Raw genomic sequence first — 18,850 nt, forward strand, 5'->3', positions numbered from 1 at the left:
TTTTTTTTTTTTTTTTTTTGCTTTTTTTTTTGTTTTTTGCTTTCATTTTTTTTTTTTTCTCTCAAACTTTTTTTTAACTGTTAAGTCTTCTATTTCTCTACTTTATATTTCTATAACTATTACTTTTCAAAAAAAAAAAAAAGACTCTACTTTTTTAAAGCAAACACCATATATAGCCTTCGCGTGGTTGTTGTTGATATTTCTTTTTTAATCTCGGGTTTTTTTTTTTTTTTTTCTTATATATATTTTTTTCCCTATTTCTTTTTCTTAATATTATTATTATTTTTTAATCTTTTCTCTTTTTTTTCTTTCTTCCTTCTGCTTCGTCTCTTTAACATTGTATTTCTGAAAATCTAACCTCTACTCTAGGTTTTTAATCTTTGCTTTTCGGTTTTTGTTGTCAATCTTGTACATTTCATAACCCAATCTTACCTGACAGTGAGATTACTGGCTTGACCACTCTCTCCTCCTTTTGGACTCTCCTTTTTCTCCACCAGGTGGCCTCTGTCTCTCCCCCCCCTCCCCCCATCTCTTCTATATCCAACTCTGTGATTCTCTGTGTGTTCTAGATGGTGGAGAGCACCTAAGGAACTGATTACTGGCTGGACCTGTCTCTCTCCTTTTCATTCCTCTCTCTTACCCTCCTGGCCACCTCTGTCTACTTCCTCTCTCTCCTCTCCCCTGTATAACTCCGTAAATACCGCTGAGAGGTCCAGACTAAGGAGCGCACATAAGGAAGTGACTATTGACTAGCTTGCTCTCTCCTCTTTTGTTCTCACCGCATCTCATTCCAGTCACCTCTAACTACCCCCTCCCTCTTCTCTTCTCCATGTAACCCAGTGAACCTCTCTGGGTGCCCCTCAATGTGGAGAAACCTTTCATCTTTAGCCTAGATACTATATCATTGGTGCTGTATAGATGGAGAAGTCTAGAGACCACTGTAAAAATAAAACCGAAAACCAGAAGCAGGAGGCTTAAGTCCAAAGCTTGAGAACATCAGAGAACTCCTGAATTCAGGGAACATTAAGCAATAGGAGCTCATCAAATGCCTCCAAACCTACACTGAAACAAAGCTCCACCCAAGGGCCAACAAGTTCCAGAGCAAGACATATCACACAAATTCTCCAGCAACACAGGAACACACCCCTGAGCCTCAATATACAGGCAGTTCAAAGTTACTCCAAAACTTTAGACGTCTCATAACCCATTACTGGTCACTCCACTGCACTCCAGAGAGAAGAAACCCAGCTCCACCCACCAGACCTCCAACACAAGCCTCCCTAACCAGGAAACCTTGACAAGCCACGATACAACCCCACCCACAGTGAGGAAGCTCCACAATAAAGAGAACTCCACAAATTACCAGAATATAAAAAGGCCATTCCAAACGCAGCAATATAACCAAGATGAAGAGACAGAGGAATACCCAACAGGTAAAGGAGCAGGAGAAATGCCCACCAAACCAGACAAAAGAGGAAGAGATAGGGAATCTACCTGAGAAAGAATTCCGAATATTGATAGTGAAAATGATCCAAAATCTTGAAGTCAAAATGGAATCACAGATAAATACCCTAGAGACAAGGATTGAGAAGATGCAAGAAAGGTTCAACAAGGACCTAGAAGAAATAAAAAAGAGTCAATATACAATGAATAATGCAATAAATGAGATCAGAAACACTCTGGAGGCAACAAATAATAGAATAACGGAGGCAGAAGATAGGATTAGTGAAATAGAAGACAGAATGGTAGAAATAAATGAATCAGAGAGGAAAAAAGAAAAACGAATTAAAAGAAATGAGGACAATCTCAGAGACCTCCAGGACAATATGAAACGCTCCAACATTCGAATTATAGGAGTCCCAGAAGAAGAAGACAAAAAGAAAGACCATGAGAAAATCCTTGAGGAGATAATAGTTGAAAACTTCCCTAAAATGGGGAAGGAAATAATCACCCAAGTCCAAGAAACCCAGAGAGTCCCAAATAGGATAAACCCAAGGCGAAACACCCCAAGACACATATTAATCAAATTAACAAAGATCAAACACAAAGAACAACTATTAAAAGCAGCAAGGGAAAAACAACAAATAACACACAAGGGGATTCCCATAAGGATAACAGCTGATCTCTCAATAGAAACTCTTCAGGCCAGGAGGGAATGGCAAGACATACTTAAAGTGATGAAAGAAAATAACCTACAGCCCAGATTACTATACCCAGCAAGGATCTCATTCAAATACGAAGGAGAAATCAAAAGCTTTACAGACAAGCAAAAGCTGAGAGAATTCAGCACCACCAAACCAGCTCTCCAACAAATTCTAAAGGATATTCTCTAGACAGGAAACACAAAAAGGGAGTATAAACCCGAACCCAAAATAATAAAACAAATGGCAACGGGATCATACTTATCAATAATCACCTTAAACGTAAATGGATTGAATGCCCCAACCAAAAGGCAAAGACTGGCTGATTGGATACAAAAACAAGAACCCTCTATATGCTGCTTACAAGAGACCCACCTCAAAACAAGGGACACATACAGACTGAAAGTGAAGGGTTGGAAAAAGATATTCCATGCAAATAGAGACCAAAAGAAAGCAGGAGTGGCAATACTCATATCCGATAAAATAGACTTTAAAACAAAGGCTGTGAAAAGAGACAAAGAAGGCCACTACATAATGATCAAAGGATCAATCCAAGAAGAAGATATAACAATTATAAATATATATGCACCCAATATAGGAGCACCACAATATGTAGGACAAATGCTAACAAGTATGAAAGGGGAAATTAACAACAACACAATAATAGTGGGAGACTTTAATACCCCACTCACACATATGGACAGATCAACTAAACAGAAAATTAACAAAGAAACGCAAACTTTAAATGATACATTAGACCAGTTAGACCTAATTGATATCTATAGGACATTTCACCCCAAAACAATGAATTTCACCTTTTTCTCAAGTGCTCATGGAACCTTCTCCAGGATAGATCACATCCTGGGCCATAAATATAACCTTGATAAATTCAAAAAAATCGAAATCATTCCAAGCATCTTTTCTGACCATAATGCACTAAGATTAGATCTCAATTACAGGAGGAAACCTATTAAAAATTCCAACATATGGAGGCTGAACAACACGCTTCTGAATAACCAACAAATCACAGAAGAAATCAAAAAAGAAATCAAAATATGCATAGAAACTAATGAAAATGAAAACACAACAACCCAAAACCTGTGGGACACTATAAAAGCAGTGCTAAGAGGAAAGTTCATAGCAATACAGGCATACCTCAAGAAACAAGAAAAAAGTCAAATAAATAACCTAACTCTACACCTAAAGCAACTAGAAAAGGAAGAATTAGAGAACCCCAGAGTTAGCAGAAGGAAAGAAATCTTAAAAATTAGGGCAGAAATAAATGCAAAAGAAACAAAAGAGACCATAGCAAAAATCAACAAAGCCAAAAGCTGGTTCTTTGAAAGGATAAATAAAATTGACAGACCATTAGCCAGACTCATCAAGAAGCAAAGAGAGAAAAATCAAATCAATAAAATTAGAAATGAAAATGGAGAGATCACAACAGACAACTCAGAAATACAAAGGATCATAAGAGACTACTATCAGCAATTATATGGCAATAAAATGGACAACCTGGAAGAAATGGACAAATTCTTAGAAAAATACAATTTTCCAAAACTAAACCAGGAAGAAATAGACAATCTTAACAGACCCATCACAAGCATGGAAATTGAAGCTGTAATCAGAAATCTTCCAGCAAACAAAAGCCCAGGTCCAGACGGCTTCACAGCTGAATTCTACCAAAAATTTCGAGAAGAATTAACACCTATCCTACTCAAACTCTTCCAGAAAATTGCAGAGGAAGGGAAACTTCCAAACTCATTCTATGAGGCCACCATCACCCTAATACCAAAACCTGACAAAGATACTACAAAAAAGGAAAACTACAGGCCAATATCACTGATGAACATAGATGCAAAAATCCTCAACAAAATTCTAGCAATCAGAATCCAACAACACATTAAAAAGATCATACACCATGACCAAGTGGGCTTTATCCCAGGGATGCAAGGATTCTTCAACATCCGCAAATCAATCAATGTAATTCACCACATTAACAAATTGAAAAATAAAAACCATATGATTATCTCAATAGATGCAGAGAAGGCCTTTGACAAAATTCAACATCCATTTATGATAAAAACTCTCCAGAAAGCAGGAATAGAAGGAACATACCTCAACATAATAAAAGCTATATATGACAAACCCACAGCAAACATTATCCTCAATGGTGAAAAATTGAAAGCATTTCCCCTAAAGTCAGGAACAAGACAAGGGTGCCCACTTTCACCACTACTATTCAACATAGTTCTGGAAGTTTTGGCCACAGCAATCAGAGCAGAAAAAGAAATAAAAGGAATCCAAATTGGAAAAGAAGAAGTAAAACTCTCACTGTTTGCAGATGACATGATCCTCTACATAGAAAACACTAAAGACTCTACCAGAAAATTACTAGAGCTAATTAATGAATATAGTAAAGTTGCAGGATATAAAATCAACACACAGAAATCCCTTGCATTCGTATACACTAATAATGAGAAAGTAGAAGAAGAAATTAAGGAAACAATTCCATTCACCATTGCAACAAAAAGAATAAAATACTTAGGAATATATCTACCTAAAGAAACTAAAGACCTATATACAGAAAACTTTAAAACACTGATGAAAGAAATCAAAGAGGACACTAATAGATGGAGAAATATACCATGCTCATGGATCGGAAGAATCAATATAGTGAAAATGAGTATATTACCCAAAGCAATCTACAAATTCAATGCAATCCCTATCAAGATACCGGCGATATTTTTCACAGAACTAGAACAAATAATTTCAAGATTTGTATGGAAATACAAAAAACCACGAATAGCCAAAGCAATCTTGAGAAAGAAGGATGGAACTGGAGGAATCAATTTGCCTGACTTCAGGCTCTACTACAAAGCCACAGTCATCAAGACAGTATGGTATTGGCACAAAGACAGACATATAGATCAATGGAACAAAATAGAAAGCCCAGAGATAAATCCACACACATATGGACACCTTATCTTTGACAAAGGAGGCAAGAATATACAATGGAGTAAAGACAATCTCTTTAACAAGTGGTGCTGGGAAAACTGGTCAACCACTTGTAAAAGAATGAAGCTAGATCACTTTCTAACACCGCACACAAAGATAAACTCAAAATGGATTAAAGATCTAAATGTAAGACCAGAAACTATAAAACTCTTAGAGGAGAACATAGGCAAAACACTCTCTGACATAAACCACAGCAGGATCCTCTATGATCCACCTCCCAGAATTCTGGAAATAAAAGCAAAAATAAACAAATGGGATCTAATTAAAATTAAAAGCTTCTGCACAACAAAGGAAAACATAAGCAAAGTGAAAAGACAGCCTTCCGAATGGGAGAAAATAATAGCAAATGAAGCAACTGACAAACAACTAATCTCAAAAATATACAAGCAACTCCTGCAGCTCAATTCCAGAAAAATAAACGACCCAATAAAAAAATGGGCCAAAGAACTAAATAGACATTTCTCCAAAGAAGACATACGGATGGCTAACAAACACATGAAAAGATGCTCAACATCACTCATTATAAGAGAAATGCAAATCAAAACCACAATGAGGTACCACTTCACACCAGTCAGAATGTCTGCGATCCAAAAATCTGCAAGCAATAAATGCTGGAGAGGGTGTGGAGAGAAGGGAACCCTCCTACACTGTTGGTGGGAGTGCAAACTAGTACAGCCACTATGGAGAACAGTGTGGAGATTCCTTAAAAAATTGCAAATAGAAATGCCTTATGACCCAGCAATCCCACTGTTGGGCATACACACAGAGGAAACCAGAATTGAAAGAAACACATGTACCCCAATGTTCATCGCAGCACTGTTTATAATAGCTAGGACATGGAAACAACCTAGATGTCCATCAGTAGATGAATGGATAAGAAAGCTGTGGTACATATACACAATGGAGTATTACTCAGCCATTAAAAAGAATACATTTGAATCAGTTCTGATGAGATGGATGAAACTGGAGCCGATTATACAGAGTGAAGTGAGCCAGAAAGAAAAACACCAATACAGTATACTAACACATATATATGGAATTTAGGAAGATGGCAATGATGACCCTGTATGCAGGACAACAAAAGAGACACAGATGTGTATAGTGGACTTTCGGACTCAGAGGGAGAGGGAGAGGGTGTGATGATTTGGGAGAATGGCATTGAAACATGTATAATAACATGTAAGAATCGAAATACCAGTCTATGTCTGATGCAGGATATGACACGCTTGGGGCTGACGCGCGGGGATGACCCAGAGAGATGTTGTGGGGAGGGGGGTGGGAGGGGGGTTCATGTTTGGGAACGCATGTACACCTGTGGTGGATTCATGTCAATCTATGCCAAAACCAATACAGAATTGTAAAGTAAAAATTAAAAATAAATAAATAAATTAAAAAAAAAAAAAAAAAAAAAAAGGAAGGCAGAGGCGTGATGAGAAATAAGGGCCGTGGCTGTGAGGCAGAGAAGAAGCCAGGCCACACTATGAAGCAGTGATGGGGAGGACAGGGAGGATTATTCAGTCAGTCCGTCAAGAAATTCATTCAGCCATTCATTCAGCAAAAATTAGGAGGATGCTTTCCTCGGTGGTTCTGTGGTAAATAATCTGCCTGACAATGCAAGAAGCACCGATTTGATCCCTGGGTGGGGAGGATCCCCTGGAGAGGGAAATGGCACCCCACTCCAGTGTTCTTGCCTGGGGAATCCCATGGACAGAGGAGCCTGGTGGGCTACAGTTCATGGAGTTGCAAAGATTTGGACACAGTTTAGCGACTAAAAAACAACTTTGAAACACCAGCATTGTGCCGGGTTCTGAGCTCTATGAGCAAGAAGAACTGACACGGTTCCCGCTAAAAGGGAGTTTTCATCCTAGTGACTGGATCCAGAGACATCTGTCCCTAAACCAGGCAGATTCAACCCCAGTGCTCCATGCCATGATGGGTGGACAACAAAGAGAATCAAGATCAAGCTTCCTGGTCTAAAAAACATCATCCTAATCAAGAAGAAAGTGAGGTTGGGAAAAGAAATTGTGAGGAATTCAGAAAAAGATGATCCCTGAGCATAAAGCTCTGAGCAGAGGAAGGGATCCTGAGATGAGAGCACCCTGACGGGGACCACGAAACAACAGCTCTTTCCAAGCCTGATGACACAGCTCAATCTTCTCTTCCTAGAGAGGAAAAATGAAAGGAAGAAAGATATCTAAAGATGTGAATAAGGGACTTCCCTGTGGTACACTGGCTTAGAATCTGCCTAGCAACACAGGAGACTCAGATTGGATCCCTGGTCAGGAAACTAAGATCCCACATGCCTTTGGAGCAACTAAGCCCATGTGCCACAACTAGAGAGTCCATGGGGTGCAACGAAAGATCCCACATGATGCAATGAAGATCCTGAGTGCCATGACTAAGACTCAACACAGCCAAATAAATAAATAAGTGCATTAAAAAATATGTGAATATGAAGAAGTTTGGAAAGAAGCCTGTACTGTCTTCTTTTAACTTTTGGAAAGCATTTGAAGGAAATACAGTTAGGAGTCTTTCTCCAAACCCCAATTCAGTTCAATTCAGTCATTCAGTCATGTCTGACTCTCTGAGACCCCATGAACTGCAGCACGCCAGGCCTCCTTGTCCACCATCAACTCCCGGAGTCTACCTAAACTCATGTCCATTGAGTCGGTGATGCCATCCAACCATCTCATCCTCTGTCGTCCCCTTCTCCTCCTGCCCTCAATCTTTCCCAGCATCGGGGTCTTTTTAAATGAGTCAGCTCTCCACATCAGGTGGCCAAAGTATTGGAGTTTCAGCCTCAAGATCAGTCCTTCAAATGAACACCCAGGACTCATCTCCTTTAGGATGGACTGGTTGGATCTCTTTGCAGTCCAAGGGATTCTCAAGAGTCTTCTCCAACACCACAGTTTAAAAGCATCAATTCTTCAGTGCTCAGCTTTCTTTATAGTCCAACTCTCACATCCACACATGACTACTGAAGAAAGCATAGCCTTGACTAGACGGACCTTTTTTGGAAAAGTAATGTCTCTGCTTTTTAGTATGCTGTCTAGGTTGGTCATAGCTTTCCTTCCAAGGAGTAAGTGTCTTTTAATTTCATGGCTGCAGTCACCATCTGCAGTGATTTTGGAGACCCAAAAAATAAAGTCTGCCACTGTTTCCACTGTTTCCCCACCTATTTGCCATGAAGTGATGGGACCAGATGCCATGATCTTCGTTTTCTGAATGTTGAGCTTTAAGCCAACTTCTTCACTCTCCTCTTTTACTTTCATCAAGAGGCTCTTTAGTTTTTCTTCACTTTCTGCCTTAAGGGTAGTGTCATCTGCATATCTGAGGTTATTGATATTTCGCCTGGCAATCTTGATTCCAGCTTGTGCTTCTTCCAGCCCAGCATTTCTCATGATGTACTCTGCATATAAGTTAAATAAGCGGGGTGACAATATACAGCCTTGACATATTCTTCTCCTGATTTGGAACCAGTCTGTCTTTCCATGTCCAATTCTAACTGTTGCTTCTTGACCTGCATACAGATTTCTCAAGAGGCAGGTCAGGTGGTCTGGTATTCCCATCTCTTTCAGAATTGTCCACAGTTTATTGTGATCCACACAGTCAAAGGCTTTGGCAAAGTCAATAAAGCAGAAATAGATGTTTTTCTGGAACTCTCTTGCTTTTTCCATGATCCAGCAGATGTTGGCAATTTGATCTCTGGTACCTCTGCCTTTTCTAAAACCCCAGTTGGAAGCTACCAAAAGAGAATCACCTGAAAGGGAGGATGAAAGACTGCAGGGAGGAGAGATGAGTCCCATGACCTGCCTCCGTGGAATTGTCACATTGGGCATGGGCACATCGTGCTTGGTTTAGACACATATAGGTGTTGTCACACACCTGATGGGATAAAGCAAATGGTTCATTTATGGGAGAGCCTCTGATCCAGAATAATCTCCCATTCACTGTCTTAAAAGCCAATATCAAGAGATTTGCTATAATTAGCAAGACAGTATTTCTGCAGGGTTAAAACAGGACTGTCTTTAAAATCTAGGTGTAAATTCATTTTAACAATCTCCTTTCTCATCCTACGGGTTTCCCTGGTGGCTCAGATGGTAGAGAATCAGCCTGCAATGCAGGAGACCCGGGTTCAATTCCTGAGTCAGGAAGATGCCCTGAAGAAAGGAATGGCTACCTGCTCCAGTATCCTTGCCTGGAGAATTCCATGGACAGAGGAGCCTGGTCGGCTGCAGTCCATGGGGTCACAAAGAGTCGGACGTGACTAAGTAACTAACACATTTACACTTTCATCTTTCTCTTCCTATGCCTCAGCTGCCACCAGGAAATGGGTATTTTGAGCAGGGCACCTGAAGGAAAAGACCGATATTTATCTCTGAAGCTGTGGACACAACAGGAAGGCCAGAGTAGCTTGGCTCCATAAGGAGACTTCAAAGGAGGGAAGAGGAATAGGAGGAAACGGACTGAAAGGAAATGTTGAGATGTCTTAATGCAGAACAAGACTCTGTGAATACAAAGAGTGTCCCTGAAGGAATTGTGGGAAACTCCAAGGATCTGAAATCATCTCAACAGCATTAGCGTTCAGAATTCACGTATTTTTTTCTTTTTCTCTTAAATTCTTCAAATAAGGGACACACACTCCCCTCTCTAGCTGATTTACAGAAAGGTTAAATTCCCAGACAAGGTAATCTGGGGCATGCCCTGCTCATATATTCTCATTAAGCCCAACCCAAGGCCTGCCTTGAGAAGCTGCTGCTGCTGCTAAATCGCTTCAGTCGTGTCCAACTCTATGCGACCCCATAGACGACAGCCCACCAGGCTCCCCCGTCCCTGGGATTCTCCAGGCAAGAACACTGGGGTGGGTTGCCATTTCCTTCTCCAATGCCTTGAGAAGAGAGTCCCCTTAATCCTGTCACTGTTGCTATTTGGAAGAAATATGGAACAACATATAGGCATCGTAATTAAGATGGATTTTTCTGGAACTGACAACATTCACAAGAATCACCATTCATGTTCATATTAGCTGCTTTTTTTCACCTCTCAGATTAAGTCTGAGAAACCTTCTTTCTAGTTTAACTCCCCCAACTGTATACCCTTTTTCATTCTCCATATATCATCCTCATTCCCTAGATATGCATTATTCTAATGTATTTTCAAATATGATAAAGGAACATAAGCCCTAAAGTCAGACTTCCCAATTTCAAATCCCAGCTAACCTTTTGCCTGTGTGACTTTAGTTGAATTATTCAATCTTAGTAAATCACAGTTTCTTAATTTGTAAAATGGGGATGTTGATGTCAATCATATAACTTTTATTTTTATTAGAATACATTAGCAGTTGATTTATAGTGTGTTTCAAATGTACAGCAAAGTGAATCAGTTTTACATAGATCCACTCTTTTGTAAATTATTTTCCTAAATAGATATTTTCCCATACAGAGTATTAAGTAGACTTCCCTGTGCTATACAGTAGGAATCATATGACTCTTGATGTTACTAATGATGATTAAATTTAAGTAGGCTGTTTAGTACAGAGCCTGGCTCAAATCAGACACTCAATATGAGTACATTGTATTATAACTGTAGGAAAATGTTAAAAGCTTTGGAGAAAAAGAATAATACTTTCCCACTTAACAACCCTCATCTCTGTATGTGCCTGTATGTGTTTTAATTTCTTTGAGACACATTGAATTTAACAGAGAATATGCTTCAGAGACAAAAAAAATACTCTCATCAATCATTGTACCATTTTGCCTTCTTTGGTTCTGCAATGTTTAACTTTACTCTTTGTTTGTATTTATGACATTCTCCACTAAATTTCAGGGCAGTGTTTGCCAGAGTAGATTTTTAAGCCTATCCATCAGTTTGTCATGACTCTGATGGGTCTCTAGAGCAGAGAGAAAAAGAAAGACATAAAATCAAGATCTTTATGAGGCTGAGGCAAAAGAAAGAAATTGTGCAGAAAATAAATAACACTGGGCTAGCAGTTCTATATCTCTTTATCTATCACTGTATTAGTACATAGCTATTAAGTTTGTGACAACCACTTCAATCATTGTTTTTTTCATTTGGAAATTGAGTAATTGAATAAAATAACCTCTAAGACTGTTCGCATGGTGCTTCCCTGGTGGCTCAGGTGGTAAAGAATCTGCCTGAAATGCAGGAGACACTGGTTCAATCCCAGGGTCAGGAAGATCCCCTGGAGAAGGAAATGGCAGCCCACTCCAGTATTCTTGCCTGGAGAATTCCATGGACAGAGGAGCCTGGTGGGCTACAATCTGTGGGATCGCAAACAGTAGGATACGACTGAGCAACTAACACTTTAACACTGTTCCCACTTTAAGATAACTTGGTTTTGCCATTTTGCCTCTAGGAGCTATGAGAGAGTTATTATGTAAGATGTAAAGAGACCTGAAACTTGATTCCTGCTGGGTAAGTTAAAGGATGACTTGAGTAGGTAAAGAGGACAGTAAAGGTCATTTTGGACATCTGGACCCAAAAAAAATGAGCAGTGACTTGGAGAAAATTTTGTAGTGTGTCTGTTTACAGTGGAAGTATTAATGTTAGAAAGCTAGAGTAGGTTTAGCACTGGAAAAGACCCTGCATGTCAAGCTCTTAAGAAGCATTTGGCTGCTATTGGAGTATTTTGAACAGGTGAGTATACTGCAATGTCAAAAGGCATCATCAGAGAAAAAAATCACTGGTCAAAGTTGACAAAGCCAATAAATAGTTTGTAAATTTGAAATTCTCATTAGAAAATACCACTCCAACATTCAGGAGAGAAAAAGATTCAAATTATTAATATTTAGGCTGTATTTGTATAATACTGCATGTATGCTCAGTTGCTCACTAATGTCCGACTCTTTGTGACCCTATGGACTGCCGTCTGCCAGGGTCCCCTGTCCGTGGGATTCTCCACGCAAGAATACTGGATTGGGTTGCCATGCCTTCTTCCTCTCTTTTGTCTCCTGCTTTGGCAGACAGATTCTTTACCACTAGCGCCACCTGGAAAGCCCATATAATACTGCATCAAAGAACAAAAGAACAATTCAGGTGATCTTATTTTAATAGGAATGTTTGGATGAATTTCAACTTAGTTTTAAATTCAGGCAAAACAATTTGCGTATGTAGACTCAGCCTCCATCTCATGTTTTCATGATTTAAGGCTTCCTAGTGGACATCAAGTGATATTTCATCACTAAGAACCAGTGCAGCCCTATCCTTTGGGTCTTTTCCCATAAATGATATTGCTCATGTGGACCAAGTATGAATGAATGGCTTTTGAGGATATTATCAAGGATGTGATCAGTCAAATGTGAAAACTCAAACGCATTTGGGATCATTTGGAGCTTTTTTGAGATACGATAAAGGTGTTTGTTGGAGAGTTTGCTTTATTTTCCTAGCCAAGTGGCCCATTGACTTGCAAATAACATGTATGAATCTCTTGTGTTTTCTTCCAGGGTCTTTCTTTCCTGATTTCAGGCCCTCAGAAACCGTTTTTAAAATAGCATTTTGGCTCGGTTACCTAAACAGCTGCATCAACCCCATTATATACCCATGCTCCAGTCAAGAGTTTAAAAAGGCCTTTCAGAATGTCTTGAGAATCCAGTGTCTGCGACGGAAGCAGTCCTCCAAACACACCCTGGGCTACGCGCTGCATGCACCCAGCCACGCCCTGGAGGGACAGCACAAGGACCTGGTTCGCATTCCGGTGGGATCTGCAGAGACCTTCTATAAGATCTCCAAGACGGATGGGGTCTGTGAATGGAAAATTTTCTCTTCCCTACCCCGCGGATCTGCCAGGATGGCGGTGGCCAGAGATCCGTCAGCCTGCACCACTGCCCGGGTGAGAAGTAAAAGCTTTTTGCAAGTGTGCTGTTGCCTGGGGCCCTCGACCCCCAGTCATGGAGAGAATCATCAGATTCCGACCATTAAGATCCACACCATCTCCCTCAGTGAAAATGGGGAGGAAGTCTAAAGGACAGGAAAGGTCAGAAGGATGGGAGGGTGATCTTAAGCACCCACTCTCCACTTCCTTCTGGGAAGGCAAGTTCACGTTCCTTGGATGCTGAGACACAGCCAGTAAACCAGGGACCCATCTGGGAATGGGCTGGGGAGGAGAGCTGACTCTGGGGCAGAGGTAGGGCTTAGAGATGAGAGAAGATGTCCTACCACCATCCAGTTCACTCTGATGAGAAACAGCATTTCCTTGAGGCTAATGCTCTCTGGGTCATTCTCTGAGCCCCTTTCAACGACAAACACCATGGGAAACAGAATTTCATACACAATCCAAAAGACGATAAATATAGGATTATGATTTCATCATGAATATTTTGAGCATGCACGCTAAGTTTGGAGCTATTTCTTGATGGAGTGAGGGGATTTTATTTCCAGGCTAAACTTGCTGAAAGCCACGTTGGATTTTTATGGGGAGAAGGCCTGGAGAGGAAGAGCCTTAAGATGGTGGCCAATATCCAGACACATTATTTTTAGACCAAGTTTTACAGTCCACCCTTTCTCAGTTTGGGTGAAACTTGACAGTGAGATTTTATTTACCTTTTGCTGCTGCTTGACAGGATACTGCTCCCGATTCCCTAAGGATGAGGGTGAGGGGCACTCATTATGTCAATGGTCATCTGCACTTGGGTCTAGAGAGTGTTGAAAGAACCAGTTGGGAAAAGGATGGCTTTTCCTAATGGAAGACAGTAAGGATGAGAGTCAGTTCTTCAACTTCTATGGACAGAATTCCATTAAGTGGTTCCAAGATCAGGTGGAAGAAGGCTTCTTGTGTAACATACTTAAAGATCAAGAGTTTGGGGTGGGGTGGGGTGGGTGCTACTTTCAAGCTAAGAAAGAGGCTACAAAATTACTCCACAGCCTTTTCAACATGGCATAGAAAGGCTTTTCTTGGCAAATCACTTACTTTTTCCAGAATCCCATTATGAAAACCCAGGGCGTATAATGTTTTGAATGGCATATCACCACTGCCGTTTTTTCTCAGCTGCTTCACTACTGCATAAAGAGTGAGGTCCATGGTCCCCAGGGCACATGGGACATGCCAGAAGAAGCCTGATGATTCACGTACCTCCTTCCTGAACTCTGAAAGATACTCTTAGGAAGATGCTTTCTGGTCACTTTAAGCCCATCAAAAACAGAAGTTTGCAAATTGTTTTTGACAGAAGCCTATTTCTGCTGAGAAAAGATCCAGTCCCCCATTTACTGAACATATTCCCACTTTTTACAAGAATTTGGGGGAGGAGCTATATTTTGTTTTCTGTATATCAAATTTTGGTAAACCTCAAGAATTCAATATATTACAAAGATACGGATGGTGACTATCTGTAAAAACTAAAATATTTTCACATTCCACAATAGGAATTTAAAAGAAGATTTATGTTTTTGAAATAATGCTTGACTAGAATCACAGGTCTAAAACTTCTAACCATTTCTATGGTCTATTTCCCCTATTTGGGGTAATTCCCTCTAAGAATTTTAAAACAGATTATTGCCATTTTTTAAATTTTCATTTATTTATTTATTTATTTTTGCCACCTCACATGGCCTGCAGGATCTTAGTTCCCTGACCAGGGATTGAACCCAGGTCCTCAGCAGTGAGTGTACAGAGTCTTAACCACTGGACCACCAGGGAATTTTCCATTACAGACATTATTTAACCTTCACTGCAAAGGTAGTGGCACCATCATCTTTTCCTTCTTTCCTTGCAGCAAAGTGATAATTTCCTGAAATCCTTCTGAAAGGCTAATTTGTTTACATACTGCCATGGAAGGTATGTTTGCACATCAGTTGGAGTTTGGTTGTTGGTTGTGTTTTGACATAGAATGTTACTGCTTTCTCGGTCCTTTCTGGAAAGTGTCTCATTGTTGTCCAGTTAGACACTCTGCCTTTTGCTTGTAACTTAGACTCTGGCAGTAGATGCTGGCTGTATTTCCAGACTCCTCTGGTCTCTTTGCACGTCTCACGATGGCTCTGCCAGATGTGGGTGTCATATTGTGCATGGAGGCACACGGGAAGGACTTGACTACGTACACCTTGCTTCAGTTTCATTGTTGAGAAGAACTTCTTTTAGGATCTGAATTTTTAAAACTACTTATACCAGGCTCACCCTTATAGGAAGAACAACTCCATGAAAAGAAGGGTAACAGTTTTTCTTCACCAAAATATGACTCCATGTTTGAGCTGGTCTTTAAACACCTTAGAGACAAATTTAAATTTTAAATACAAAAAAGCTTAGGATCACCAGAAAACTAGCCTTAATGCCACTTCTAATCAAAGACAACAATTTGAAAACCTTCCGGTCATCAGATAAAATCCATGACAATTGTATTCATGTAAAACTATCCGTAAATAATTGTCTGCTACACACTTCTCCATCCCCAGGCCCTCCAGGGAGGCAAACTTTAACATTTTTTTCCTTTCCCATGACTTGATATTAGGTACAAACACACCAGTTTTACGAAAAATTGATAATGTCACCCAAGACTTAGTCAAAGCGGGATAAACAATACACGAGTTATTTTTTTTACTCATCCACAAAAATCTCTGTACCTTGGAGCATGCCAAAAACTCTCTAAAATTGTCACAGTTAAACAAATGATCGTCATATTTATACTCATATGTTTACTGCTTCTATTTGGAGTTTGGAGAATGTACCCAGAGTAACAGTGATCAAAATATCTTCTCTAATGTGTTATAAAAAGCAGTTGCTTTCAGGATTGTCTAAACATCAGCAAAAAATCAACTTGACATTATGGGATAGGTGAAACTTGAGTTTCTTCTGCAATTCAAATCGCATGCATTAAGAGAGACCTTGAATCTCTTTATTCAGGAATTTCGCCAGAGCTTTGCAAGGATTTCAGAAAAGCATTTTATGTGTTACGCTTTCTTCATTTGACCTCCCATAAGGGAAGTCTCAGCCAACACTGCTTCTGCCTGTAATCACTTGGGGTCTGCTGCTGCTAAGTCGCTTCAGTCGTGTCCGAATTTGTGCAACCCCATAGACGGCAGCCCATCAGGCTCCACCATCCCTGGGATTCTCTAGGCAAGAACACTGGAGTGGGTTGCCATTTCCTTCTCCAATGCATGAAAGTGAAAAGTGAAAGTGAAGTTGCTCAGTCCTGTCCGACTCTTCACTACCCAATGGACTGCAGCCTACCAGGCTCCTCCATCCATGGGATTTTCCAGCCAAGAGTACTGGAGTGGGGTGCCATTGCCTTCTCGGGCTTCTAATGCTCTTGCCAGATGCTTGGATTGGTCCATCCATAGTGGACAGTGTTATTTGGGTAAATAAATATTTTCTTAAGGTTTTCTTCTTAGGTGTTACTATGTGCCAAGCACAGGCAGAACATTTCACATCCATAGTCTCTAAATGTCATAGCAGTTCTACTGTTCTTATTTGAGAGCCAAGAAATTTGATAGTTAAATGTGATTAATGATTCACCCAAGGCCAAGGAAGAACCATGGTTTGATCCTGGGTCTTCCAAACCCTAATGTCTACATGTTTCCCACCAACACCTCAGCCTCATAAGTAGTAAACGTCAAAGCCCCCAAATTGGAGTTGGATATGCTGATGATACTAAACCATTTTTGTCATTGTTACTGTTCAGTTGCTAAGTCGTATATGACTCTTTGCCACCCCATGGACTAGCAGCCCACCAGGCTCCTTTGTCCAAGGGATTTCCCAGCCAAGAATACTGGAGTGGGTTGCCATTTCCTCCTCCAGGGGATCTTCCTGGATCATGGATGGAATCCGTGTCTCCTGCATTGGCAGACGGATTCTTTACCACTGAACCACCAGGGAAGCCACTATACTCAAACTTTGAATGTTTTGTTTCTTTGGGATTTACTTCCAATTAATCTCAATAAATATGCCGCCAATTTTCCAGCCCAGCCAAACCCAAGAGCAGGTCATAATTGTAAGGGTTTGGCACCTACAATTCTATCAAACTGCACCACTTTTGTAGGGTATTGTGACCTGGAATGTTACTGAGGCTTTGCGTGAAGAACAAATTATATCAAACTGGGTGAAGATGGACATGTAAGAGAAGGCAGAAGAGGCTGCCTTGGCTTAGAACAGCAAACACATTTGTGGATTAAAAAAAACACATTGTGCAGTGTGTTGAAGTTATTGACGACAAGCCACAGTTCATAAGCACACTTTCAGGAAGTATAGCCCTTTTTAAAATAAATAAAAAATAAATACAATATCACTTTCTTTCACCTGTACTCCAAAAATAATTTTTTTGAGTTGGAGAAAGAGAAGGAATTAGAGATACTTCACCAGGAATTATAGAGTCCAGAGGGTATGTCAAACGTGAATTTCATGTCTGTCACCAGGAGGAAATGGTTCAGAACGCTGGTTTTCAAGTACCAGAGACCTGGGCAATCTTTGAAAATGAAGACTCAGTTGGTAGCTATAGCTACTTCTTAGATGGCATCCTCTTGCTTCTGAATTTCACAAATGAAAACTTTTAAGTCCTAAGCATCTTGGTTACCCCCACCCCCCTCCACCCCCCAAAATGAACCATCACGCAGACCTTCTGGCCCCATAAGGTTCATGATTATGGCCTGGGAGTTAGAACATGTTAGAAACTCTTTGCTTGGGCAGGTAATTATTCTCTCTTTAATCACGGCTACTTAATCACAGCTTGACAAACATTCTCACTTGCTTCGGGGGCTGTTTCTGCTCAGATGGTCCTGTCAGAAGAGATGCTGCTTCTGTGTATGAGTACTTGTTCACTTAATTAAGGAGAGAGCTCTGCTCATCAGCAAGGGGAGAAGGGAGCCCAAGCGCATGGAAGGTATACTCTGCAAGCAAAACCAGGGAGACTGGAAAACAAGGCAGCAGTGATAAATATGGTGGCATCCGAGGTGTGCTCATTTGTCACTCTGATTTCTTTTTACACTACTAGGACTTTTAGCCATCAAACTAGCTGCACACAGCTCTGGTGGAGCTCCGGTTGGAACACTGTTGACATCTGCTCCCTGTCTGCAAACTATACTTTGGAGCAGGGCTGAGCCCAGACTGCTGTGGGGTCCGTCATCTTCCAAAAGCAATGGCAGCAGTGAGAGCCTCTGGCCCTCCAAGTCCCTGCAAGATGAGTGAGTGCAGATGACTGTGATGGGGCTGGGCTGTCAAGAGCAAGCTGGAATTTGAACAGAGGATGCCGGATCTTGCCAGCGATCCTGTCAGCATTCCCTCTTTCCCTCTTACCCAGACCTCAATGTCACAGGGGCTATGGATGGATCTTGTCTGCTCTGTACAGGAAAAAATCGTGTCTTGGCTACTGCAACATGAACTACTGAGTCTTCTACCTCGAAGGAAGGTCATGGCATTGGAAGAGGGCTGTGGAGGAGGAGAAAGACTTACCCTGGACATTGCTCAAAGCTGTTCAGTAATGCGTTCCTGCAACTGCTCAACAAGAAACTTCCCTAAAACTGTTGCTGATTCATTTCCAAAGACAGATCAACTGTCTTTCCTCTACTTGTGGCTCAGGAGTCACTACGTTACTTGCCCTCCATAGTATAGTCAAAGTGGCACATCTTGAGCTATAAATGATTATTGCGAAACTATGAGGAATCCATATTTAATTAGATTATAAAGTCTGAGGACAAATTTGTACTATATTTGGCAGGGGGGGTGGAATGAAGGCTCTGATCTGTTAGAAAGC

The 18,850-nt window shown here is 40.6% G+C and overlaps 1 protein-coding gene across 3 annotated transcripts in view; it reads left to right on the plus strand.

The window, feature by feature from the left end:
* Positions 1-18,444, plus strand: part of LOC120860293 (alpha-1A adrenergic receptor) — a 119,801-nt gene extending 101,357 nt beyond the window's left edge. For 2 of the 3 annotated variants that reach the window (XM_040236064.1, XM_040236065.1), the window contains one exon: positions 12,623-14,462. In XM_040236064.1, coding sequence (XP_040091998.1) covers positions 12,623-13,140 — 518 coding nt within the window. In that variant the 3' untranslated portion in view covers positions 13,141-14,462. Of the gene's footprint in view, positions 1-12,622; positions 14,463-18,091 lie in introns of those variants that run through there. The other variant, XM_040236066.1, reaches the window with a different exon arrangement.
* The last annotated feature ends 406 nt before the right edge of the window (positions 18,445-18,850 follow it).

The sequence above is a fragment of the Oryx dammah genome, unplaced genomic scaffold, assembly GCF_014754425.2.
Source record: "Oryx dammah isolate SB20612 unplaced genomic scaffold, SCBI_Odam_1.1 HiC_scaffold_11056, whole genome shotgun sequence".
In the NCBI taxonomy this organism is placed as follows: Eukaryota; Metazoa; Chordata; class Mammalia; order Artiodactyla; family Bovidae; genus Oryx; species Oryx dammah.